We start from the raw sequence: 26,604 nt of genomic DNA, 5'->3' as shown, positions 1-26,604 counted from the left end.
TACGACGTTATGTTTCCTTCAGTTAGACCGTACCTGATAAATTCTCAACATGGTTTCATCAATCAGAAATCAACAGAATCAAATTTGTGTGAATACATAGATATTTTATTGGATGCTATGGATAACGGATTTCAGGTGGATGCCGTGTATACCGATTATTCAAAAGCTTTTGATAAAATTCCCCATAATATATTAGTTAAAAAACTCGATTTATTTGGTATACACGGCAACCTACTGAGATGGCTAGATTCTTACTTAAGGAACAGGTCGCAAGCAGTTTCTTTTAAGGGATACTTATCATCTTTTATCCCTATTTCTTCTGGTGTCCCCCAGGGCTCTCACTTGGGCCCCCTTCTCTTCAATATTTTTATCAATGATGTAACTAATATTTTAAATAATTCCGACTCTTTATTATACGCTGACGACACGAAAATATTTATGAAGGTGAGTTCTTTAGACGATTGTCATAACTTACAAGCAGATTTAAATAATTTAATACAGTATTGCAATAAAAATAAAGTTAAACTTAATATCGATAAGTGTTGTGTCATATCTTTCACAAGAAAAAAAAACAAAATTTTATATGACTATAATTTTCAAGATATAAGTTTAAGAAGGGTAACCGAGGTGAGGGACCTGGGAGTCCACCTCGATAGTGAATTATCGTTCCGGAGACACTACGATATAATTACAGCAAAAGCATATAAGATGCTGGGTTTTATTTTTAGACAGAGTAAAGATTTTAAAAGCCCCACCACTCTTATCTTGCTTTTTAACTCTTTTGTTAGGTCCATACTTGAATATGCATCGACGGTATGGAACCCTCAATACCAAAATCACATATACAATATTGAAAGAATACAAAATAAATTCATTAAACGTTTAAAATACAAATTTAAAAATTTCGATACCAACTCTTTTCTTTCACTTGAAACCCGCCGTGACATGAGAGACCAGATGTTTTTGCACAAAATTATCAACAACCATATTGACAGTCCATACCTACTTGGTAAAATGGCTTTGTACTGTAAAGGCAACTCTCGCCATCCAAAGACCTTTGTTATTAAAAACTGTAGTAGTAACTATACTAAAAACCGCTTCGCTATAAGAGCTTGCGAAAGTTACAATAAATCACATCATATAACTGATATATTTAGCGAAAAACTCATTAATTTTAAGAAAAAAATTATTTCTAACTTAAAAATAGCGTAGTAGTAGATTTGTCTGTAAGTAACTTATCATATAAATACATAGTACATGGGTAATATACCTAATTATATAATTATTATATAAGTACCTAATTATACCTATTGTTGATTGTTAACTTCTTAACTTTATGCATCTTAAGCAGTTCAGTGATGTTCTGAGTATTTAGTAAAAATATAGGTGTGAAAACTTTATTGGCTTGTGTGTAAACCTTATGTTAATTTATAATATGTAATAGTATAAGCTGTTTGTTTTCCAAATAAAGAAAATTAAATTAAAATTAAAAAATTAAAATTTGCAATAACGCTCCGTCGCTAAAAATAATATATAAATCTTAACAATAAAATAGACACACGGCGACGGAGCGTCACCGCTCAATATAAAATTAATATTGGCTTCAGCCCCATGCACGCCTTCCCAATGCCCGGGAAACCATGGTCCCGAGATGGAAATACAACAACATAATAATAATAATAATGTGGGGACATCTCACATACGGCCACGGCCATCCAACCCCAAACTAGGCAGAGCCTGTGATGTGTATCGGACAGTTGATATATCTACACAAATACATAGATAGATACATATTATTAAATATCTGTCTTTAAACAAATATCTGCCCCAGCCGGTAATCGAACCCGGGACCTTCGGCATAGCAGTCAGGGTCACTAACCACTACGCCATTCGACCGTCAATCAATGCAGCAGTCGCTAACGCACATACAACGTCCATGTATCATGTCTCAAAAATCACGTTAAACACCCACTATACCTAGATTAACTTTTGCTTCATAATACCAACATTGTTTCCGACCGGGAATCCAGAAACTATAAATTTCCCCCTCGTTTACGAGTCTTCTTACGAAGATTTCGACCAACTTTTATAGTGGAGGGGTATCAAAATATTGCTTCCTGGGTTCGAGTGTGATCGAGGGTTGTTCTGTGGAGGATGTCAGGAGTAGCTATCTCACTTGTCTCAAGTGGTTAGAGCATCTTGAATGGAGCTCTTGTCAAGTAAAAGCCTTTATTTAACTTGCCGTGTATGTATGTTGTTTTAACATGCCTAGTGTTTGCTCCCATGGGTTGCCGACTTTTTCGAGTATAACCATAGAACCTCATAGAAAAGCCGTAGATGGTATGATTTTACAAAACTGACCTTTATATTAATCAATGTTTTATGAGTGGTGTAGTTTTTCTTTTAAAATTTAAAAAAGTTGTAGTATTGTAGCATTTTCTACTGTACTAAAGTCAAGTTATGCCATATGGAATGGACATACAATGAAACGCTCTGCACATTTTGGTGGTTTTGCTTCAGAAATGTGAAACAATGGAGAATTTGCTTACTGTACATAGGTTTCCATATCATTGACCGTTGATGCACACATTGTAAACCATTGTGCAAGCATGTGTGACGTGTATCTTACAAGGGTACGTCCGGCGTACCCTGCTGTCGCTGCATGGGTTCGTTATCGACGTGGATAAACGTCACTATATCGCGATTCGTCATAAGCTGCTGTGATTAGTGGTACGCGCATTAAACGTGTTTATCGACGTCTCGATAATAGACCCGTGCAGAGGGGCAGTTAGCAACTTACGTTAATCAGACTGGCTATTAAAATCCTTACACTACGGAGAAAAAATCTAGTCCAGCTATTGTCGAACAAATTGTCAACGACATGCTATAATACCTCTAGAGAGCTACATACCACGTAAGAGTATTATGTACTCGACCAATCAACGTCCAAGCGTGCCTAAAAAACTTTAACTTAAAGAATATCTTGAACGACTCAAATAATATCTTGCCAAAACACAAAATAAATAAGCAATCAAAATGACAAAATGGGTGTAAAATTAATTTCATTTTCTTAACCACTTTGTCAGGTATAATTTGTAGCATTAATAATGTCGTTGAGTACCAAGATTCCCTTGTGACTCGGGTTTCATTAAAATAAAGTGGCGCTTCTAGGCTGTCACTTTATTTAATCTTTGCGGTGGCTGTAATGAAAAAAGATGTATTTGCAAGTAAAATTAAAAAAGAAGGGTATAAAAGATTCGCGTAGAAATAAAACCCCGACTTGGTTTAGGTTTTAACAGTTATTTTGCCATTTAATATTGTATTATGATCCATAATTATTGTAAAGTGTTGGTCGTGTGATCATTTTGCAAAACTACACTCACGAGCAATGAAAAAGTTCCACCTGCCATTGGCGTTGCATAAAAATATGTCAGAGTATGGAACTTTTTCATTGCCCGCGAGTTTGAATCATCGCGAAATAAATAAACATAGTGTTTATTTTATACATACAGGGTGTAATGGTGTTGCAAAAGGCTACTTAGCCGAAACTTACATGTGCAGCATGATGTATCTAAGCCAAAAAATGAAATCAGATTATCAAAATCGAAAACAGAACATATATATTTTTTAGATATTTATCATGCTACACATGTAGCTTTCAGCTTAGTATATCCGTTTTGCAACATCCTTTATGTTCAAGATTTTAATAACTTAGCATTCTTTCACAGGTCAGCATCGTTTATCAAGTTTGAAAAGAGAAAAACACAGAAAAACACCTTCACCTACAACAATCGTCATAAAAGAAACGCTGCGTCGTCCAATCTTATTATCACGCAACACTTCAACGAGAAGTTGGTGTCTCCTGGTGAAGATGTAAGTTGTTATTTCTATTCATCATCATCATCATAAACCTATGTCAACACACTACAGGGTATAGGACGCCAAGTTTCAAGGTTCTGTGTCACACTCATTCAGTTTGGTACACTTTTCTAATGTAACACTGGCCTTGCCTAGTAATAAATACCTAAATCATAAAGTGAAAGACAGATAATTATTGGAGGGCATATTAGAAGCTTTTGCTACTGTTCTAGCAGTGAAAACTAAAGGTAAGTGTACACCTATTGCACGGTCAGGTGCAGAGAAAACTGACCCCCCTCTCATAGTAACAATGCTTCTGAGGGGGGTCAGGTTTCTCTGCTCCTACGTATCGCACCAAACGATTACCATAGATGTATGTAGAAATGGCGTCGGCAATGCCGATGAAGTGTACGCACTTGCGTCAATTTCTATACAAATAATACCTAATGGTGTAGAGTGATTATGTACTGTAAAACTGTTTCATTACAGATAAGTTTGCAATGCACGTCTACTGCCGATCGACCGCCGCGGTTTGTGTGGGAGAGGGACGGAGTGGCCATCTCTTCGAATACAGATCAAAGGTGAGTGGCAGAAAGAAAAAATAACCAGGAAAGGAAATTCTATGAATTACTATGACGTCATCTGTGTATTGTATGAATTTTTGTGAGGAAAATACATGAAAATAGTTAAGATTATGTTTATCACCACATGAAAAATCTGCATCAATAAATACATATAAAAAAGAATTCAACTACCTTTGAAATTACTTAGGTATACTATACCTATAAATGTGTGCGTGTGTAAACCCTTTAAAGAATCATCTAAATTAAATTATAACTGGCGTAGTAGATAACTTAATTGAGCGAAGCTCCTCCTTTTTTTAAACTCAGTTAATAAAGAGAGATGAACTAACCATTAAACGAACTACAATATTGAAATTTATGATTAAATTCTATTGTAAATATTTACAATTCGTAAACAAAAGCTGATTGTTAAATCAATTTACGTAATCGAAACAGAACTTCTCCGATATTGTAAGTGAATCAAACCAATGTTGTTATGAAAAGATTTTGCTTTTGTTGATTTTCTCTTATAAAATACAATCGTGGCATGTTGTCTGATGAATTTACTCATTTCTGATGCGATCCGTCAGAGGCACCCCAAGTCAAGCTTTTCCATTGCCCGCTGAGTGAATTTAAAGGTAAGCGTTCACCTATCGTACATATCGGACTAAACGGATTTTCATAAACGTATGGAGTATACAAATAATACTGAATGCGATGCATCCGTTGCGCTCGATGCCAAAAGGTGGATGCTTACTTTTAACCGGTGAACCAGTCGACGATTTGCATTTAACTATGGTTAGGAGTAGGACGCACTGGTTTATCTTTGTATTTATTTTGTAATTGGAGAAACCCGCATTAAAAGAGTTTAGTCGATAAAAGACTCGTGCCGCGGCCGCAGATATTAACGAACGTCAAAAAGCCGGATTAATAGTACCTACTACGGTGTGTATAACTAAGTTTAAATCTCATATTCCAGGTACACTCTAGGCCAAATGATGTCACCTTCAGGTGTCGGTGTGATGGCTCACCTCAACATCACTCGAGTGAGGGTGGAGGACGGAGGCCTGTACTCCTGTACCGCGATGGAAGGCGAGGGTGTAGTGGCCCACGCGGCGAGGATTGATGTTTATGGTATGTTTCTTCATTATTGTCATTATCATTAGACCGTAATGTTCTTCTGCCGCCGCTACACGGGTTCGTTATCGATGTAGATACATGTCACTATACGGCGATTGACCATAAATACGGAGCTTGGATTGGTGGAACGCATCATACGATCATTAAACGAGTTTATCGATATCGATAACGAACCTGTGTAGTGTGTGTAGCCCTGTCTGACATTTTAGGACCCTACTGGTTTTCCCAGTCCATATAATAATATTATTAGTTGTGTGTTGTGTTTATAATTTTGTAAATACTATGTATTTTTTACAGGTCCTCCCTACATAAGAAATATTCCTCCCATAAAGGTGCAAAGTGGTGATCCTTTGAAACTTAGATGTCCATATTACGGATACCCAATCAGGTAACATACTCGTAAATACTTATCGCTACATTTAAATTTAAGTTAAAGTAGTTGGCTATATTTCAGGTTCCATTATGTTTTTACGAAGCTAAATATATGATAGCTGTTTAAATTTGTAACAGTACCTATAATTATTTTACACTGCAATATTTTGTAATTAATAAATTTTGGCATCTTCTCCAATCTCGAGTGGTATTTAGAGATCTTTGTAACTACTTATCGCGAAGTTGATTTGCCAATGATTCCATATTCAAAATGTAAAAAATGACACTAATTACTTCTATTTGGCTTTGCGATAGGGTCCCTATATGTATAGAACCACTGTAACATTATACAATAGCTGTACAGTTTAAAGTCATAATTACATTAATCCCGCTTTTCAGCAAACTAGAATGGGAGCACAAGGGCAAAAGAATCGTCAGCTCAAACTTACCGCAACACACTCGCTACAAAAGACTATCGAAACAAGGTATAAAAACCTACAAAACCACCAGAAGAAAACGAAGGAAACGTCAAGTTTATGACAACAATGATGAAGAAGGAGTGCTGAATATACCTAGGGTTTTGAAGGAAGAAAATGGGGCAACGTACACTTGTATTGTGTTCAGTCCTTCGGGAGAAATGGCTAGAAGGTATGAAACAATGCGTTATTATGCATATTTCTATTCCCTTATTATGGAAACAATATAATTTCAACAAGGTATTTAGAGAAACATCTGGACAAAGAACACTCCACTTCTACCATTACCTTATTTTTTATTAATTTAAGCTCTTATTTCCAATTGACCCGGTAACAAGATTCGTGACTTTTCATTGGTACACCATCTTGTCCGTATATTATTTATCTAAGCTTTTTCGTTCTTAAACACAGCGACTCCACTCCAAAAAGCACCAATCATCCCAAAAAACTCACTAAAAAACAAAAACCGACCTCCCGCGAATGAGATCAAATGTTATCGTTCCTTTATACAACCGCTGTTTTCAGATCATTTGAAATTCAAGTAGTGGAAGCGCCAGAACTGGATGAACTGAGGGTCGGGACTGGGCTGAAGGAGGGACAGATTGTGCAGATCACGTGCAACATCGTCAGCGGGGACCCCCCGATCTACTTCTCTTGGCTGAAGGATGGGAAGAAGATTCCTGCCAATTTGAAGGTATGATTTTTTTATTTTATTATTCTTGCAATGGTTCAAATTTTCACCACAACTTCACACACAAAATTAAAACCTGGTCTGAAAAACTATGCTAGCATCCACGGACACTGAAGGCAAGAAAGAAAAAAGAGAAGAACCAGCGGGGTTACGATCACCAAACATTAGCGATTAACAATCCTTTAGCCCCAGTTTCACCATACTCTGTCAGATCATAACAAGGGATCAGTTGTTGACTTTTGACACATCTGTCAAGAATTTTATATGTAACAGGGTGTTAATGATCTATCAGACTATGGTGAAACTGGGGCACTGGTCAAATCTGACGTAATTTGTAAGGATCTGAGAGATTCAGATCATTTGAAAGTAGTGGAAGCGCCAGAACTGGATGAGCTGAGGGTCGGGACGGGGTTGAAGGAGGGACAGATTGTGCAGATCACTTGCAACATCGTCAGCGGGGATCCCCCGATCTACTTCTCTTGGTTGAAAGATGGGAAGAAGATTCCTGCCAATTTGAAGGTAGGTATTGAACCCCCGTCAAAGAGGGGTGTCTAAGTGTATGTGGATCTGTCTGTGGTAGCGTAGCTCCTAAACTGTTGTACCGATTTTTATTACATAAAGATAATGTTACCTCGAGTGTTTCAGACATATTTCCAGAAAATCGGCTGAGCAGTTCAAAAGTTGTACGACTTTTAGGGCTTTACCACAAAAACATAGACAATGCTTAACACCTTTTAAAATTTTAGAAATCTGTCAAATTTCGTTTTAAACATTTGTTAAACAATTTTTAAAGTTTAGTTAGCAATTTTTTATGGTAGTACAGTTAGTGTTCAATGTCGGGGGTTTTTAAAAATTCGTTACGTTATTTGATTGCAGGTTCTTCTTTTTCTTTCTTGCCTTCAGTGTTTTGTTAAATGATTTTTTATTTAGCTTCATACACTTACAGGCTGTTGAGAAAGTAAGATTAAGTTGATATTAATAAGCCTAAAGTCGTTTAAAAAAACTTTATTAGAATTACCCCCCTATATACTCATTACTCACCCCAGTTTCACTTACAATACCAGAAACATTATGTATTTCTGACAGAATCATCTCTATGACCCTGTATACGAACTAAAACTAAACTCTATCAAAAACAAGCACCGATGAAGCGTCCGGAAACGTGATGGAACGAGCTCACACACTGAACTACCTACCTCTGACTAAAATGTAAGGGTTTATTCACATTGGGACGAATTTAGAAAAATGAATGAATACTTTCATATGCAGTCTATTTAATTATTTTTTTTTGACAAAGTAGTGTGTCAATGAAAAAAGCGCATTACTATTTACTAATGTGCAGAAATAAAATGTCACCAACATTTCTGTTAATCACAAAATGAAATAAAAGAAGGCGTCTGTTTTTAACAATAAATACCTACTTATTTTTTAATTTCACGCCAATTTTAAGGTTCAAAGGTTTAATTTGACTCATAAAGAATTTTACTATAATTAATATAATTAACGCTCCTGTGTGAACACGGCTGGCGGGCTACAATCAGTGCAATTCGAGTAATTTTCGCGCGTGACCCGATTAAAGTTGTCACTGTATTAAACACTGCTTTATACTCTGGGCGGGATAAGGGGTGTTATATTTTTGATGCGTATAGTGTTGTCTTCTGTCTGATGAGTTAGTAAGTATATAAATTATGACGTAGGTAGGTACTGATTCTGAATTTTAGACTGTTAGGTAGGTATGTTATGTTAATGTCTTGTTAACTTTCTGTAGGTAGAATATAAGATTTTTCGAAATTTGCGAAAAAAATAATCTAAAAGTCAAAAAATACGTGATCAACAAAGTTATGGACTAAAATAAAAACTCGATTTTTTTCAAACGTTATGAAACAAAAGTTGTTCAAAATGACTCCCCGAGTCACCCCCTTTCGGCTTTCCATACCCTACCCTTTTTGCAACACCCTGTATAATCAGCGCTGCGTCAGTAATATTCTAGCGCGTGACCTGATTAAGTTCGAGTGCAGCTTTACTACGTATTTGTCCGATTGCGTCATATTCATGTAGTACATTATTTACACGGTTTTGAACACCTGATCTAACACGGTAGTGTTATAAGTTCTACTGGTCTCTCAGTTTATCTGTGTGTTATAATGTTATATATTTTTATAGTTAATGCGGTAACTTAATTGACATTATCCTTGTTTCATATAAATCGGGCTAGTTTAATAATAAATGTGTAATTTTCAATAGCAAACTGTAGATTTTTTATTGTATTCTTGTTTTCCACTTATACTATTTTCTTAAAATAATGCTGTTCCTTTAGCATTCTTTAGTACACCTGACCCCTTTTTTGATCATAAATACCTATCCTTCCACCCTAAGGTTGTCTTGAAAAAGTTGCTTTAAGCGATAAGACCGCCATTTTTGTACATATGTGTTAGTATTTAAGTTATGTAAGTTATTTTTATGTGTGTATATAAATTAAGAATATTCTATCTATCTATCTATTTCTGTAAAAAAAATTTTTATCTTCCTTCCTTTTTGACCTCATCTTCACCAGCCATCCATCAACAATTCCTTCAAAAACTTTCCTTATTAACCCCTCAGATGACCAAGCGTAGTGTCGACCTGTTCAAAAGCTTCCTTCCTTAACCCCTCAGGTGACGGAGCGTAGTGCGGACCTGTTCTCGGTGCTGATCATAAAGCGAGTGTCTCTGGAGCACTGCGGCCAGTACACGTGCGTGGCCACCAACCACGTGGGGAAGGTCAACCAGAGCTCGGAGCTGTATATCAATGGTGAGTTTTAGGGCCTGTTTCACAATGTCACACCAAAATTCCACTGTTTCACAATGTTTGAATAATGATAGCGATTCTGAAGGCAGAAATTCTAATTTTAGAGCTGTCACAAGGTTAATTTCTTTATTTAAAAGTAGACTCTAAAGTTGCGTACAGACCAGGCCAACGAACGCCAACGGTTATCCCAACGATGGATATTTATCATACATAATACAGGGCACATTGCAGCAACGAAGGCCAACGAAACCCGTTCGTTAGCCTTCGTTGGGCCGGTCTGTATGCATCTTAAGAATTGCTAACACCTGCTGATACCGGATAAAAATATACAGGGCATTGCAAAAACGTTAAGTATACTAAGCCGAAACCTACATCATGTTGCGATTTTTGAAATTCTGATTTCATTTTCGGGCTTATATATAACATGCTACATGTAGGCTTTACACTAAAATACTGGCCGAAAGGGGGGTAGTGCGGACCTGTTCTCGGTGCTGATCATAAAGCGAGTGTCTCTGGAGCACTGCGGCCACCAACCAACTGTATATTAATGGTGAGTTTTAGGGCCTGTTTCTGCATAATGACTACCTGAGGGATAAAAGACATGCTGTCTCTCTCTGTGTTAAGGTGTTTTTAATGTCGTACAGATATTTGTACACGCATCCGGATTGCGCGCCATTTTCCCGCGACCCGCCGCGTGCATATTCCACGCATTACAATAAATACTTGTATGAAAAGAACACTTGCGGGCACACAGCGGTAGCCATTATGCAGACATTGTGAAACAGGGGGATTTCAGACGTGTCAGATGGTTCCTGTAAAATGACACGCGTCCGAAATTTAGCCCCAATTTCTCCATAGTCTGTTATCTAACCGAGCAGGGATTGGTTCATCAATTATACGTCATCTCCATATAAAACTCTTGACAGATGTGTCAAAAGTCAACCACTAATACCTGGTTATGCTCTAACCGACTATGGAGAAATTGGCACTCAGTTCCGATGTTCTTGTAAATATCCCTTCAATTTTCAAAGACAACAGTTCTCTCATGATAAATGATTGAAACTTTGAGTTTCAAACGTAAATAATTTATTGTCTTTTTGACAGCTCTCGTCGACATTTCAAATAATGACCTTCTTCGTTTCATTAAAATATCTTACTTACACCGAGTTGCAGAAGTCATTAAATCTATGTCTGTTTCTTGCTATCCATATATTGTCAAAGCAAGACAGAAATATATTTAAGGTCGCATTTTCTTAAAGTTCCTTTATACAACTCCTTAATACTTTTTTCACAGTGGCCCCTAAATGGGTCGAAGAACCAAAGAACACATCTTTGCTGCTTGGACAGAGAGGAGTGGTGTATTGTAACGCCAACGGGTATCCGACACCACAAATACATTGGATGAAAAGAGATGGTAAGTTTAAAAAAATATTTTCCGTGATTTTTGTTTATTAGAAGTTTTTATTTGTATTTATGAGTACTGTAATCGAACCGCAATGAAACAAAACACAATCATTACTTAGACATTCATCATCGTTATACCTACTACTACCCGTATTGTGTTTAAAAATATGGGCCTTCATAGAAAAAATAAGTAAGCGTTTCGGACTATCTTACGCATTTCAGGTAGACCGAAAAAACTTCAGGTAGCTTTACGTGAAAAACCTTATATTCATATCTGAGGTTTTTCCCTAAGGTGATTCTCTGGCAAAATTATCTTAAGAAAATCGATAGCTCATTGAGTTGTGATAAATCAATTTGACGACGAGCGAAATCTTATGAGATTATGAAATAAAATTCCTTCCCGCGAGTGTAAAAATAAACAGGATGGAACAGAAAGGATAAGCCAAAAGAGGCCGACACAACTGGTAAATCTGAACAACGATTGTCAAATCGTGAAAAAAAAAAGTCCTCTGTACTAAAAAGTGACGTGACCAATAAAAGAAAAAATATATAGACCTTTTTAAAGTTTTTATTCAGCTTTCTATTTCTCACTTTGAAACACCCTGTATATTACACATTATTAATTTTTCCATCGCAGATTTTGAGGCACCATTTTTATGATTACATTTCCCGTTACTCAATATTGTTATAATAGGATTATTATTCCAATAATAATCAAAAAGATATTTCATAATAATCTGCTCAAAGCTTCGCTACGTAGGTAGTAAAACGCTGTATAATCCCGCGTTGAGGAATTCTAATATAAATGTCCATAATATGATGGAAGTAATGCCAGAATAACCTTATTTAAATCCGGCTTCAGCTCTGTGTTCGTGTGTCTATATATTACATAAAATTATTTGAATAGATTTAGAATATCATAGAGAATAGTCTTCCCATATTTACAAAAATATCATAATACACTCACGAATGAGCAATGAAACAGCTCCAGTGTCAGTAAAAAAAGCTCCTTACACGGAAACTAACGAGCTTAATGACGTTTGAAATATTAAGCAATATTTAATTGCTATCAGAATATTACCAACTAAAAACTAAAGATTTAGTTCAAATTTTCAATTACCACCCCATAATGATTGTTAGTGGAACTTTTAAATTGCTCGCTATTATGGTGATAAATTATGAGCGCTGCCAACAGATACTGTAAGGTAAAAGATATAATTATCTGTGCCATCTCCGTTACTAGTAGTTACTACCTTCTCGTTAGAGAAGTAATTATGTCCCTTTGTTACTACTTAGGGCCAGTTTTTTGACCCCTAGTTAACTCAACCATTGGTCACAAATGGCTACCATTAGCTAAAAACCAACGAAATTCGTATGCAGATGTCATACGTGACTTTAATGGTTAAAATTGAACACGGATCAAAAAACCGGGCCTTACTACATACACCCAATACTCAATCTTTTATTGCATCCATAAGTAAGTGTTACAGCTGTTAAATACTCTCTCTCTCTCTCTCTCATCTCTTTCACTGTCTGTACATTTCAAAGGCTCTCTCTTTTATATATTCCAGCAACCCTCGGCATTTGGCGCCCAGTCCTCGACCTGGCTGGTGGCGGCGTCATGAGCATGTCCAACGGAACCCTCATCATTGAGGTGGTCACCCTGACTGATGAAGGAATGTACGCGTGCAATGTGGAGAACGGTGTGGGAGAAGCGTTGAATATGAATGTGTGGATTAGTGTTAATAGTAAGTATGCCTGGTTTTTTCTAGTAGTGCTTATAATGTCCTTGAGTAAAGTGGTTCTAAAAACATATATTTTAAATTTAAAATTAAATTATATCATATATTATAAATATAATTGGGTGCACAAAAATGAATATGTATGCACAAGTGTACATTATACCTTCATAAACACATCGGGTATATAAAACAAAACCTTTGGACAAAATCGATAAATATGTTGCATATAGTTTTCTATAAAAATAGTGTATTTCGCAAATTAATTAAAAAAAACAGGATATACCTACCTATTTTGATAGCATAACACGATTCACCTACTAACATAATAATAATATATTATTTTCAACCATTATAACAATAGCCATCACTGCTATCGCACAACTAACCCACCAACTTATATCTAGCACGCCCTGGGGACTCACAAAATGTCGGCAACTTCAATTTGTCAGCCTTCAGCTTGAAACTTTCAAAGACAGTGTGATTGAGCCCAACCAAACTAGATAAGGCCTTTGTTATGCTAAAGATGGCCTGTAGTCTCTGTAACTGACTTATCTCAGTTGGCAATGTTAATTCGGTGAAAGACTTCACCTAAATCAAATTATTGGGAAACGCAAATTGTGAAAGGGTCGCCTGTAACTCGCCTTATCTTTGGGAACACAGTAAATAATGATGGAAATTGAGTTTTGATAAAAGTTTTCGTTTGATTGGAAATTTTGAAATCATCTTTATTGTTTTTTGGAACTTTCTTGCTTTTGTTTGGAGATTTTCAGACTTTTGTTTCAGTTATATTATCATTGAGTTTGCTAATTTTATTTAAATTTTATTATTAGAGACCATTGTATACAGTAAATATCTAAAAGAATCACTGATTACTTTTGAAAATACGCAGTGATTTTTATAAAGCCCTTTCCCAATCATAAATTTGAGACTCAAAGATTGTACATAATTATATAAGGTATATCCAATAATTCTACTTTAAAATAAATTAAACATTTCCCATCAGATAATACTAGGAACTATATATAATCTTTAATAATAGCCTAAAGTGCCATTTCATGCACCGCAGCTAGGGTTGTACGCTACGTTTTCACCGTCATTATTCCCACCATCATTCGTAAGCCGCAATACACGGAATATTCCCGTTAGTAACTAACCTAATCTGTCTAGAGCCGGTGCATTTCGAGTCTTCTGCGACGAACTTGACGACTAAAGTTGGACTACCAGTGGTGCTGAGTTGCCAACCGCTCGGGGACAGCCCTATTCGGGTCAAATGGAGTTTGGATGGGAAAGCGCTGGATTTTACTTCGACTAGGTATGTTTATTATAAAAATATTCAAAATTAGTTTTATAATGACTGTAATTTCTGATATAGTTATAACAACGCCATCTACCTTCATTTCCCGGCACTATAATGAGATTGCTACTATTCATTTAGGTGATAAACTTACACTGTACACCCCTAGCAATTTTCCTAAGTTTCACTGTTAGAGGGATGGATTTAAGTTCCGTACTATTTAACTAGATGGCGCTGAAAATGAAAAAAAAAATGTTTTCAGGATAACAATATCGGAAGCTCAAACCCACAATGGGGTGAAGAGTTTAATCAGTATAAACTATGTGGAGACGCGGGATGGTGGGCACTACGAGTGTCGAGCGAGCAACCCGTTCGGAATGTCGGTGCACACCATACATCTTAGTATATTGGGTAAGAACAATTTATTTTACTAATAGATTGGTGGACTTTTAAATAATAAGAGATTTACCAAAGTGCTACGAGAATTGCTACGAGCTACGCTGTAGTACTACGTAGCAAAACAAGCTAACGTTTCTGCGCGTGGCTCGTTTTTACTTATATTTATTTATAAGTACCGAATCCCGGGATAATTTTTCCTACCTACTTATTTTAGAATCACTGTATAATTACTGTGTTTTAGACCAAAAACATATTTTTAGCACAGCTCAAGGCTGCCTTTACAGATAAGCGCAAAGAATCATGGAATCTTACTTTGAAATCTTATAACCGTAAACTTTAGGGATTTTCTATAAATAACATTATGCTTGCTGCCTCTTCTCAGAGCCACCAACTCCGCCCCTGGACCTTCAAGTGGACTCCCTCTCCAGTAGAACTGTCAAGTTGTCATGGAGGGACACAATCCGAGACCATGTCCAATATTACAGCTTGCAGTACGGCCCCAACGACTTTACCGTGTGGGACACCGCAAGGAGCATTAATGTTACCAGGTTTGTTTGTCATCTATTTTGGTAGTGGGGTTTTTCAAATACTTATTTAATAACAGTGGTTTTATCTAACTGAAGCCACGTAGTTCTAAAACGCAAGGACATATTCGAATGTGTTTACTTATTGTTTCAGAGTTCAGTTCAATTCAATTAAGTTTAGTGGTTCAAATGCCAACTTGCGGCTTAGACAGACGTGCATTTGCTGCATCCACTTATGATCTGGTCACAATATACCTAATAAACGAAGAGTTTATTCCCAATTAAAAACATTATACCTAAATACGATCATTAGTTTGTTTCATGGGGTTATGTCCACTTCAGTGGTATCACGACTGTGAATTGTTTGTGATTTTCAGACAAGACAGTGAAATCCGTCAAAGCATTGAGCTTCGTGACTTGCAGCCGGCAACGGAGTACCGAGCCCGGGTCGCGTCCGGCAACCAGGCTGACCTGAGCCACTACACGCCGCCACTGCTCTTCACTTCGCAGCAAGAAGGTAATCTGTAAACATGATAATTCATAAATTGGTCCAATAACACCGTCAACAATTGAAATGGGTGTATCAAAGCAACCTTTCCGAGTGACAAATTTATATGCAGCAGCCAACCGTTGAAATTCATTTTAAAATGTCAAATCTTTAGTAAGTGAGCTTGATCCTGACTGGCCAATCCACCACGGTGACAAACCCTAGTCTAAATGTAAAGCACGGTCGCTAAGCGCAGTGAAAAATGAGCATTGCCTTTTTTAATTAATAAAGTAAATATAGCAATAGTGCCGTCACGCTCGCACAGTAACCTTGATGGCCGGCGGCAGAGATTGTGATTGGTTTTAGATTCAAAGGTCAACGTTCGATTTTCTCTGTGCTTGCCGACTGGCCTTTTTTGTTGTCACTAACATAAGGACAAGTTACTTTTGCCATATCCTGTATTAACATTAAAACTATCTTTAACCTGCCAGCCCCATCATCCCCACCACTGGCAGTGCGCGCGCTACAAACAGACGCAGCCGGCGAGTTAGCCGTGTCGTGGCTGCCGCCGCCGCGGGGCGCGCGCCACGGGCCCCTGCTGGGCTTCCACGTGAAGACTGTGCCGAGGGGCGGGGGGGACGCCGGTAAGGGAATCTTTAGGGCTTTTAACTACTTTTGGCAGACTCCTAGAGCATAATATGATGGCTATTAAGAAGCTGTTTTCATTAGTTTCAACGCAGTGGAGGTAAGAAAGATCGTGTATTTCGAGGAATCTTCAGAAATGTGGACATCATTAAGAGATACGAGTATAAGGCTACTAGAAGACGATCCCAAAAGCGTTTCTCTGATAAGCTGGGTTCATAACCCCGTAGTCGCTAGATTGATAAAAGAGCGTACCGTCTTTCTTATGACGCTTTTTGCGATAAGCCTACGTCTCGAGCAAAGGTTCATGGACCAGCTCTGTTATTCTTCACCCTGCTCGGACTAAGTGTTCATGAAAGGTAACTAACTTCATCTGTTATTTTTCAGGTATCGATGAAGCTCAAGCCAAAATTGTGAAAGTGATGATAAGAAAAGGGAAACAAGAAACGATAATTAGTAATCTATTGAAAAATATGAGGTAAGGACCTATTTGGCCAGACTGCTAATACCATGACGCCACATGACGCTAATATTTTTTACTGTATATCCAACGCCATTTTGTTATATTTTTCAGATATGCTGTATCCGTGAGTGCTTTCAATTTAGCAGGAAATGGCCCATATTCTCTGCCCGTATACCAGACAACAAGAGAAGGAGGTGATTTTTTTACTTTTACCATACGTTCCTATTTTGTACGTTCATATTGACATAAATGTCTACCCCTTTATTTCTTATATCTACTGTTATCTACCAATGCAACCAGAATTATAATTATTTCTTTAACTTTGATCAACATTATAAATAATTATTATCTAGTTCCAAAGACCAAGAGTTATTTTTTGTTTGCAGCCCCAGAAGTAGCTCCATCTAGTGTGGAATGCAGGGGAGTTTCATCGTCGTCGCTGAGAGTGGCGTGGCAGCCAATCATAGCGCAGGGCACCTCGCTGCTGGGGTACTCTGTGTACTATAGCACTGAAGGTGGGTTATTATACATTATCCTATTTTAAAACCATCAGCAATACCTCCTGAATTTGTTTCAAGTGTTCAGTGAAATTCAGTGTTTTACATCCCAAATTTTCCTTGAGTGTCGGTTAAAGTCATAAGATTTAACCCCAAGTCATACAATTTAGGCGTTTTTCAGATCCAAAACACGAGCTTGTTATGAAGGCAATATTCTAAAATCTGATCCTTAACTCCCCTTTCAAAAATATGACCATCTTGTAATTTCGGTTTCTGCATTTGTTGATCTGTTATCATTATCAACTACAAAATACAACTTATGCTAAGAAGGTTCTTCATACCTAGAACTAACTACTATAACTTCTCCACTTCCAGATGGCCCGTGGGTGAACATCAGCTCCCCTCACACGGAGCTGTACTTGCAGGGCTTGATGAAGTACACCAACTACACCGTCAAGGTGGCCGGCTTCTCCAACTTCGGGCACGGGCCGTTCTCTCATCCGATCCTGTGTTCTACTTTACAAGATAGTAAGTTATTTTATTTGTTAAAATTTGGTATTTGAGACATCTTATAGTATTGAGGTCACCCAAAAGATTCATTGAGTATCTTACATATCTGAGTTACATTAAATCGAACCGTTGGTACCAACCTATGCGACTGTGGTACCGCCCAGACTATAGAGCATTTACTCTCCTGTCCCCTGTGCCCTTCCACCTGCACTCGGGAACACTTACTCCAAGCCAACCAGAATGCTAGCAAAGCTGCTTCTTTTTGGTCTGGACAAATTAAAAATTCGCATGTTTTCACACGAAAGAAGAAGATTAAATCGAAATGAGAAAGTAACCCTAATGCCGTTGAATCCAGTTGCATCTTCTTCTTAGCAGGTGTCACATTAGTTGACTACCACTGATTCACCAGGGAGTCTAAAGGTACAGATGATATTTCACTTGGTGACACTCCTTTCCTGCACCACTTTCTAGTCACCACTGCAGAACAATGCAGCTTTAAAAAAATACGAATGAAATCTTTCATAAAACGTTAAATCTCAGTTCCAGGTCCACCATCAGCCATCAAGGTGCTCGTAGCATCCTCCTCCTCGCTGCTCGTGAGCTGGAGGAAGCCTGACCAGGCCAACGGAGAGATCACGCATTATACTGTCTATGTGAAGACTACTTCAAGGTATGTGTAACTGTATTCTTTGACTTACCGTTTGCTGCTTTACCCTAAAAAGTTTTCCTGTAGGAATTCCGGGATAAAAATTAGTCTATATCAGCTATTAGCCACCGTTAAACGCGTTTATTATCGACGTAAATAAACATCACCATATCGTTATTAGCCATAAAAACGGCACTGTGATTAGTTAAACGCGCACTAAATGAGTTTATCGGCGTCGATAACGAACCCATGTAGCTGACGCAGGGTCTTAGCTTCTTACCTTCTTACATACCAAATGTCATTAGAATTCTTCCTGCGATATTTTTTTCCAAAAGATACGTTTCCCAATACATCTATCCATAGTATTTTTGTGAAAGTAAATTTTGAGAAACTAATAGCACGTTTTAAAGTTCATCTTACAATTTCCAGCTCAAACACGCCGCAATCATACCGCGTAGAGCCACCCCCAGACTCGCAGCTGCCGGCGCGCCACCTCACCTTCGAGCTGAAAGGTCTCTCGGAGGGTAGGCAGTACGAGGTGTGCGTCAGCGCCAGCACCCAGGCGGGGGAGGGGCCGCCTACCGCGCAGGCGAATAGAGAGCTTACTGGACGAGGTAAGGATTTAGAGGTTGATTAGTTATGACAATCGATGCTGAAGTCTTAAATGCTGAAAAACCGATTACCGTTTGGGGTAGATAACTAGAGGCTGCATGCCTTTTTGAGATTAGTACAATGTATGTCAATTGTACCTTATTCCAATTGTTGCAAAAGTAGTATAGGAAGAAGTTAAAATGGTGATTCTGAGTAACAGATTAAACCCGGAAAAAAAACTAAGTACACTCTCGGGCAATCAAAAAGTTCCATTGAGAAAATCACCAAATTACTTACGTATAGGAAAAATCGAAGTTAATGACGCCTTCTGCAATATTTAAGTAAGTACATTTAATTACGCATCAGAATATAAGCAACTAAAAATTAAATATTTTGTTCAAATATCCGATTATTTTGTTTTAAAAAATTGAGTCTACTCGTATTTGGTGTCTGCATTTTGTAAGTGGAACTGTTTCTTTGCCCGTGAGTGTACTCGTATTTACAGACAGACGAATATAACAATCCAATATTGCTAATATTATTTTTATCTCTTTATATTCCAGTGATAGCAGGCGTAGCGTCACTAGGCGGCCCCATATCAGTCGGTGTCGGGAGTTCCTTACTGCTGGTGTGTCAGTGTGTCGGGGTTCCATCTCCGCGGACCGTGTGGTACCACAAGCACAACATCATCACCCATCATCCCAGGTTCACTAGGAACCATGATGATAGCTTGCTGATTAATAGTGAGTATCGTACTACAAGTGATACCTACTGCTATTGAAAAACTTTTTAGTTGACGCTTTTAAAAAGAAAATCCTTGCTCTCAACTTGTGCACAGATTTCCATACCTAAACATGCTTTTTAGCCCAGAAATACAAACCTTAGTGATAGGATGTGAGTAGTCAGAGATGTGTTATGCTACGTTGCATAGGTGCGTTTAATATCCACCAATCATATTCATTGGTCATCATGTGGAAAGAATATTTAGCTGCATATGACATATCGGGTGAAAAGGCAACTGAAGCCAAGGCAAGATGTGTTGATGAATGATAAATTATGTGTACGAGACTAAAATTTACATCTCACCAATTCCAGATATAGACCAATCCCTAAGCGGCAACTACACGTGCTTGGCAAAGAACTTGTACGGTTCAGACTCGGTATCATACTCTATATCAGTGCTGCCAACGCCAGAACCACCGAGCCTCAGAGCTACTCCTCACAGAAACGCTATTCATTTGTCTTGGGACCTGCCAAAGAGCTCCACGGGAAAAATGCAGAAGATCAGTAAGTTCATTTTCTTCCTTCAAAGTTGTTCTTAGTATTGTGCGGATTTCATTATGCATTCTGGATTGCTTGTTGCCTCTCCTAACAACTCGTATGCTGCATCATTTGTTGTATTGAGTTAAATATTTATGCGGAAAGTGAGAAATTGGCAAACAATACCACTGTATGTAATACGTGATGGAATTTGCACATTACTACACAATTTTTTATTAGTTAATTAAACCTTTGCTGTAAAATTTACAGTATCTACATACTTTTTGATAATGGTTATTGTAATCTCAAAATTCCAGGCTACAACTTAACCTGGAAAGAAGCAAACGGGTCCTGGCAAGACACTTGGACGAACAAAGGGACGCTAATACAAGGGGCTCAAGAGTACACCCTTGATGGACTCAAATGTGGAACAAAATACTCCGTAAGGATGACCGCTTCTAACAGCGTGGGATCTTCGCAGCCTGCTTATTTAGATGCTATGACTTTGGGTGGAAGTAAGTATGGAATAATTGAATGTACATTTGAGTGTTTGTAAATTAAATGATTTAGATATAAATTATAACATATAATATAACTCTCTAAGTCCATCAATAGTCCACTGCAGTATTATCGGTCTCCTCTCCTAAGATTATAGGATCATTGCCATAATCGCTTAGCAGGCAGGTTGCAGAATCGAAATCTTTAATAACTACCTGTCTTTCAACACGTAGGTATCTTTCTGGCTGGGAATCGAGCCAAGGTCCCGTGGCACTTCCGGGGTGTAAAATAATTCAGAAAGAGCGTGAAAAATTTAAAAGTTAAATCTTATTCATGCTATTAACATTGTAAGGTCTTCAGTTACCTACTCATTTACAAGGAAAGTTCCATATTCATTAGCCAACAATCGTTTACGGCTATACATAATCCTATATTATTCCAATCCTGCTGCACCCAAAGCTATAATATATTTTAATCCCCAGTGCCAATAGCACCGACAACAACAGAATGGTTCTGGAGCAACGCGACCCACATCTACATCCAGCTCAGCGGTTGGGACGACCACGGCTGCGAGATCGTGAAGTGGGATGTAGAGTTCAGGGAGTTTGGAAGTAAAGTGTGGAAGAAGGCTGAGAATCGTATGGTAAGCAATAAATAAACACACACACTCAGAGGTGCATTGCTGCACCCACTTTTCGCCAGAGTGTTATGTTAGTCCCAATGTAATAGGGGGCGGGCCTTTTGCCATTTTACGGGCACATCCAAGACCCGAGAACAAAATATGTGTATTTTAACAAATATCTGAAGCAATAAATAAATAAATAATAATAAACCTAATGTATCGTATGAGTTACATTTGAAATGTTTTGTGTTAATATGTGTAACATTTAGCTTTTCTTTTCCAATAAAAATGCTACTTTCTCATTGATAATACTCATTGAGGTTTCAGATTTAATAACTCACCAAGTTATCAAAACCAATAAAAAAGACACAATATTTTGTTATTCAAATAAAATATCCTATAAACTAACTTGCATTTCTTAAGACTTTCCTGAGCTATCTAACCAACTATCTAGCTAACCTAACCTCTCTTATACGCTGAGACACTTACAGTACATAGGCCTATAATCACTATAAACCATTACTTTTCCAGCCTCAAATAGAGTCCTGGAGCCACTACTCGTCCTCGATCCTGAACCAGCCTCACTCCTTCGCGATCTCAGACCTCACTCCGGCGCGGTGGTATCAAGTGAAGGTGTCCGCTGAGAACGCGGCCGGGGTCTCCACTAGCGTTTATAATTACGCTACAACTACTGTTTTGGGAGGTGAGAAAAGGGAGATAATATTTAAAATCTCTGTGTTTGACTTGTTTATTCAGTAGGTGTTTTAGAATGTGGATTTCGTTTTGTATGGTTTAAGTAAGTACATTGTATATAAAAGTCTCAAAATATTAAGTGGACTCTTGGCTATTTATTTAAGGGGTGGAAATCGTTTTCTATAAGTGTTTCAATACAATTATATTTTAATTAATTTGATTGCAATTTGATTGAGTCATGTTTTGAGCGCTTTTTCACTCAAACGAGTAGGTACATTATTTAATAAACACAATTACAGTATTTATGTCTCTTTTACAGAAACTATCGGACCACCGTCGGACCTTGTGGATCTGAACATGCTAGTTATCATATTCAGCTCCATCTTACTCACTGTTTGTTTCCTCGCGTGCGTCGTCATTCTCGTCAAGAGGCACAAGTAAGTATATATTATCTTAACATACTTAATATTAATTTTTTTCACAAAAAAAAAACGTTTTAAGTATGTATTAACTGGAGGAGCTCTAAGCCTGTTAAAAATGAATTCACGAAAATAGACACCTTGATTGTCGTTTCAAAGGCAGTTAGCGATTGACGCTTATCTACCTGGCGTTTATAATAAAAATCTTTAAGTGATAGTGCAAAAAAAGGATTTAAAATCCTACAAAAATTATAATTCCTTAGTAATAATATTAAATTCCTTAGTAATAAAATATAAAAATACATTTTCCTTCCCCAGCCACCACCGTCTAACAGAGTACAGAAACTCGCTGACAGTGGAATGTAAATCCGAGCGCAGTAATGTCACCGTCAACACTCCGCAGAGTGTACCGGACAGCAATAGAGTGTACAGCACGCCTATACATATGGCCAATGATAGTAAACATGGTGAGTGTACAGTTTGACTATAGATACGGCCAAATCAAGCTAATTTATGTTGAAAAGGGCACATTAACTGGATAGTCCTTCGAAAAACCTTCCAAATCTAAAGGGGTGTCATAAGTTGAACGGGTTTGTGCATACAGTCAATACAGTCATGTGACTACGGCACCAAAAAGATAGTTGTTAGGACTTATCACTACACTTTTCATTAGGTATATAGTTAGTTGTTTATTTTATTTCCTTCATTATTATCCATTAATAGCGTTTTATTTAGATTTACATAACATTTCGATTCAGATAAACTGTCATTTCCGCAGAACTGTACGAGATAAGTCCGTACGCACAATTTGCCATCGGTTTCCGTACTTTCGGTCATGTGGACAACCAGGAGGCCCCACGGATGCCCGGCGGCAGCAAGCGATATGACAGTGGTGAGTTGACAGCCCAGTTTAGTGGAGAGAATAATCTACTGTACGGATTTCATCACGCACGCTGGATTGCTTGTATGGTACGCATGTATGGATGCGTAATGATTCTAATACAATGTAAATTGTTGAATTAAATAAATATATGAAATGATATGATTCATTACAAAGACAAATTAAATACTTAGTATAAAAATAGGTGCAGTTGCAGTGGTCACACATGCAATACAATGCCGCGTGCGTGGTGAAAACTTAACAGTCAGTAAAACGGACGTGTGGCGTGATATTTAGTACTACTCATACATATTTTTTTGAATTTATATTTTGACTATAGTCATCTTATAAATATAATTATGATTTAACCATGATGTTTATTGTTTTTTACAGAAACAAGTTTTCAAATGAGGTCTGAATCAGAAGAGAGTGATTGTGTCTCAAGAACTACTACACTGAAGAGTGTACCAAGAAGTAAGTGCTTATTCTGTTATTATAAAATTTAATGTTTATCGCTGTCAGCCAAAATCGACACTGCTGGACATATGCATCTCTCAAAGAGCGCCACAACACTATCTTAAGGGAGTTAAAAGGGTTTTTAATTAGATATTCATCATCATTAATTTGCATTTAAAGAAAAAAACAAGTAGGTAAGAAAACAATTTTCCCTTTAGACTAAAAGATTTATTTTCAGGCATTATGTTACCTACAAGCTCTGAAGCATGAGTGAAAAAAATATATAAGTACCAAAATGTAGGATCAACCGTCCGAATTACGAATACTCTTACTCTTCATCATGAGAACCCATCGCGTCCCCTCTGTGGGCACGGGTTTCCTTCCAATGGAGGGAAGTTTTAAGCCTTAGTCGACAGTTTATAAGTTCAGTGTTGTTTATTTTAATTTAATTGTTTCAGAAACATGCCGAGTGCCCCACCACAGGTAGCCGAAAAGGATAACAAATGTCAATATTTTTAAATGATTGTGTTCACCTCTGCCAATCTTAGTTTTAAGATTTAAAATATACTGTCAACTAATGTTTATACTAAATGTGAGTGAAATCTAATGACATTAACCTGGCATTAACAGACACCAGAGATTGTAAAGATATTACATTAGTAAGTCCTGAGGTTATGTTGCCGTACCTCATATAACTCCTTATTACGTAAACACTGAAGATTCAATTATTTAATACCTATCTCTACTAAATAAGACCGAGTTTCTATTCCTCTACACAATTTACATAAACTATTATTTAGCAGTATAGATATTTTGTAAATAATTACATTAAAAACTTCGGTAAAGAGTAGTACTTCATTTTACATAAATACGATGAGACGTAAATAATATACTTGTATGTTAGACAGTTTAAAAAATCATTTTGTAAGTAGTGAATATTAAAATTATATCTTCAAAAGACTGATTATTTAACTTTTCATTTGAAATATTGTAATTTAAATGTAATCAGTATTAATAATAAGTAGGTAAATGGAATATGTTTAGAAATCAAATTTCTGAAATTTAAATATACATGTTAGAAATTTTTCGTGTCTATTTCCTTTATATACTTACCTATATATTTTTCCCAAGTCCTTTTTAGGCATAGTATAGCTGTTGTCCCCGAGTTTCGCTTCCATTACAATGCAAATTAAAACTAAACAAAAAACTTGACTGAACTTAGAACTTCTAAATATATAAATGACACAAGATTAACAGTTCTACACCATAACTGTTTATTTTATATCTTTAGACCTGGTTTCTCATGATTCTGTTAGTTACAGTCTCAATAACGGATTTGCTGACGACGCGTTTAAGGATTATTACCCTTGTTAATTGGATGAGTCCCATGACGAAAATCTAATAGACCATTCATAAATCAAGCATTATGTGAATCATTCACTCACATTTCATTCAATATTCTGTCATATTCATTGAAATTGGTGTCTATGTCTCTATAATGTCAAACAACCTCAAACAACCAAACTTTTTGGTTTTGAGGTTGCCATGGTTACTATTTCTATCGAGGTTGTTTTTTGACATCCGTCATCCTAACTTCCTAACTAATATTATAAATGCGAAAGCCACTGTCTGACTCTCCTACTATAGAATAGATAGATTTAACATATTAGGTTTTGTATTTTTTTTTTTTTTTAAATCATTTATTTATCCCAATTACATGTTTTTACTTAATTCTATCTAGCCACTATCGGAAACCACTAGGTTTATCTGTAGCAGCGAGTGTTACTGGCAGAAAGTTACTAATTACTCAACTAATTTAAACGAAACAGAGTTACATTACCTACTTAAGTATCTAACAATTAACTTATATATTACAGTTCCTAGATGTTTTATTTTTAACAAGAAAATCTTTTATCTTACCTTTATACTTATGAATATTGCTATTTATATATAGATTCTGAAGGTCGTTAGGAAGTTCGTTGACAATATCCGGCAAAAAATACATCCATATCCTAGTTCCATAAGTGTTATTATATCTAGGCAATGTATACATGGGCATATAACTTAGCTTACGTAGTCTAGTAGGACGTTCCTTTTTTTTCAAGAATGTTTTATTACAGTCTTCCTCGATAAGGGTTTGTAATTTTAGTTTGTCATATATATCTAAGACTTTACAATAATGGAATAGGTTAATTTTGTTTTTCTTATATTCTAACATGATTTTATTAGGAACAATTACTTTTAATATACTTTTTTGGAGCTTATAAATCTTTTCTAAGTGTGTTTTGTATGTTTTTCCGTAGCTACTTAAACCATACCCTATTATTGAATCAGCCATCGCCATATAGATAAGTCTCAATATATTAAATGGAACTTTATATTTGAGAATAGCCATTTTACCTAACAGTGCTCTGAGCTTGGTACAGACGTGGTTTACATGCGGCTCCCAGTTAAAACGCTGGTCTATTATCAATCCTAGGTACTTATGTTGTTGGACCACCTCTAATGAAATGCAATTACAATTATTATTTTTTGTGTGGAAGCATTGGTGCTCGTGTGCTATGATACTAGGTTGTATGTCATAGGTGTTGTGCGATGAACGTATATGTACCACCTTTGTTTTGCTTGCATTGATAACAAGCCCCGCGTCGTGAGCCCATTTGCATAATAGGTCATAGTTTTTTTGCATG

At 36.9% G+C, this 26,604-nt stretch overlaps 1 protein-coding gene across 1 annotated transcript in view; it reads left to right on the top strand.

Moving 5' to 3' along the window:
- Window positions 1–24,969, top strand: part of LOC105387658 (Down syndrome cell adhesion molecule-like protein Dscam2) — a 31,877-nt gene extending 6,908 nt beyond the window's left edge. Inside the window, exons 3-32 of the mRNA XM_048631188.1 lie at window positions 3,729–3,873; window positions 4,348–4,439; window positions 5,401–5,555; window positions 5,859–5,949; window positions 6,333–6,581; window positions 6,935–7,103; window positions 9,755–9,890; window positions 11,182–11,301; window positions 12,863–13,039; window positions 14,201–14,345; window positions 14,590–14,738; window positions 15,109–15,274; window positions 15,628–15,767; window positions 16,229–16,381; window positions 16,767–16,857; window positions 16,954–17,036; window positions 17,229–17,357; window positions 17,715–17,867; window positions 18,390–18,519; window positions 18,925–19,109; window positions 19,650–19,829; window positions 20,182–20,373; window positions 20,664–20,861; window positions 21,327–21,487; window positions 21,998–22,169; window positions 22,479–22,596; window positions 22,897–23,045; window positions 23,357–23,470; window positions 23,852–23,932; window positions 24,373–24,969. Coding sequence (XP_048487145.1) covers window positions 3,729–3,873; window positions 4,348–4,439; window positions 5,401–5,555; window positions 5,859–5,949; window positions 6,333–6,581; window positions 6,935–7,103; window positions 9,755–9,890; window positions 11,182–11,301; window positions 12,863–13,039; window positions 14,201–14,345; window positions 14,590–14,738; window positions 15,109–15,274; window positions 15,628–15,767; window positions 16,229–16,381; window positions 16,767–16,857; window positions 16,954–17,036; window positions 17,229–17,357; window positions 17,715–17,867; window positions 18,390–18,519; window positions 18,925–19,109; window positions 19,650–19,829; window positions 20,182–20,373; window positions 20,664–20,861; window positions 21,327–21,487; window positions 21,998–22,169; window positions 22,479–22,596; window positions 22,897–23,045; window positions 23,357–23,470; window positions 23,852–23,932; window positions 24,373–24,401 — 4,252 coding nt within the window. The 3' untranslated portion in view covers window positions 24,402–24,969. The remainder of the gene's footprint in view (window positions 1–3,728; window positions 3,874–4,347; window positions 4,440–5,400; window positions 5,556–5,858; window positions 5,950–6,332; window positions 6,582–6,934; window positions 7,104–9,754; window positions 9,891–11,181; window positions 11,302–12,862; window positions 13,040–14,200; window positions 14,346–14,589; window positions 14,739–15,108; window positions 15,275–15,627; window positions 15,768–16,228; window positions 16,382–16,766; window positions 16,858–16,953; window positions 17,037–17,228; window positions 17,358–17,714; window positions 17,868–18,389; window positions 18,520–18,924; window positions 19,110–19,649; window positions 19,830–20,181; window positions 20,374–20,663; window positions 20,862–21,326; window positions 21,488–21,997; window positions 22,170–22,478; window positions 22,597–22,896; window positions 23,046–23,356; window positions 23,471–23,851; window positions 23,933–24,372) is intronic.
- Window positions 24,970–26,604: the final 1,635 nt, after the last annotated feature.

This window comes from Plutella xylostella, chromosome 28 (assembly GCF_932276165.1).
Source record: "Plutella xylostella chromosome 28, ilPluXylo3.1, whole genome shotgun sequence".
In the NCBI taxonomy this organism is placed as follows: domain Eukaryota; kingdom Metazoa; phylum Arthropoda; class Insecta; order Lepidoptera; family Plutellidae; genus Plutella; species Plutella xylostella.
The sequence above is the reverse complement of the archived record's forward strand: the minus strand, read 5'-3'. Positions and strand labels throughout refer to the sequence as shown.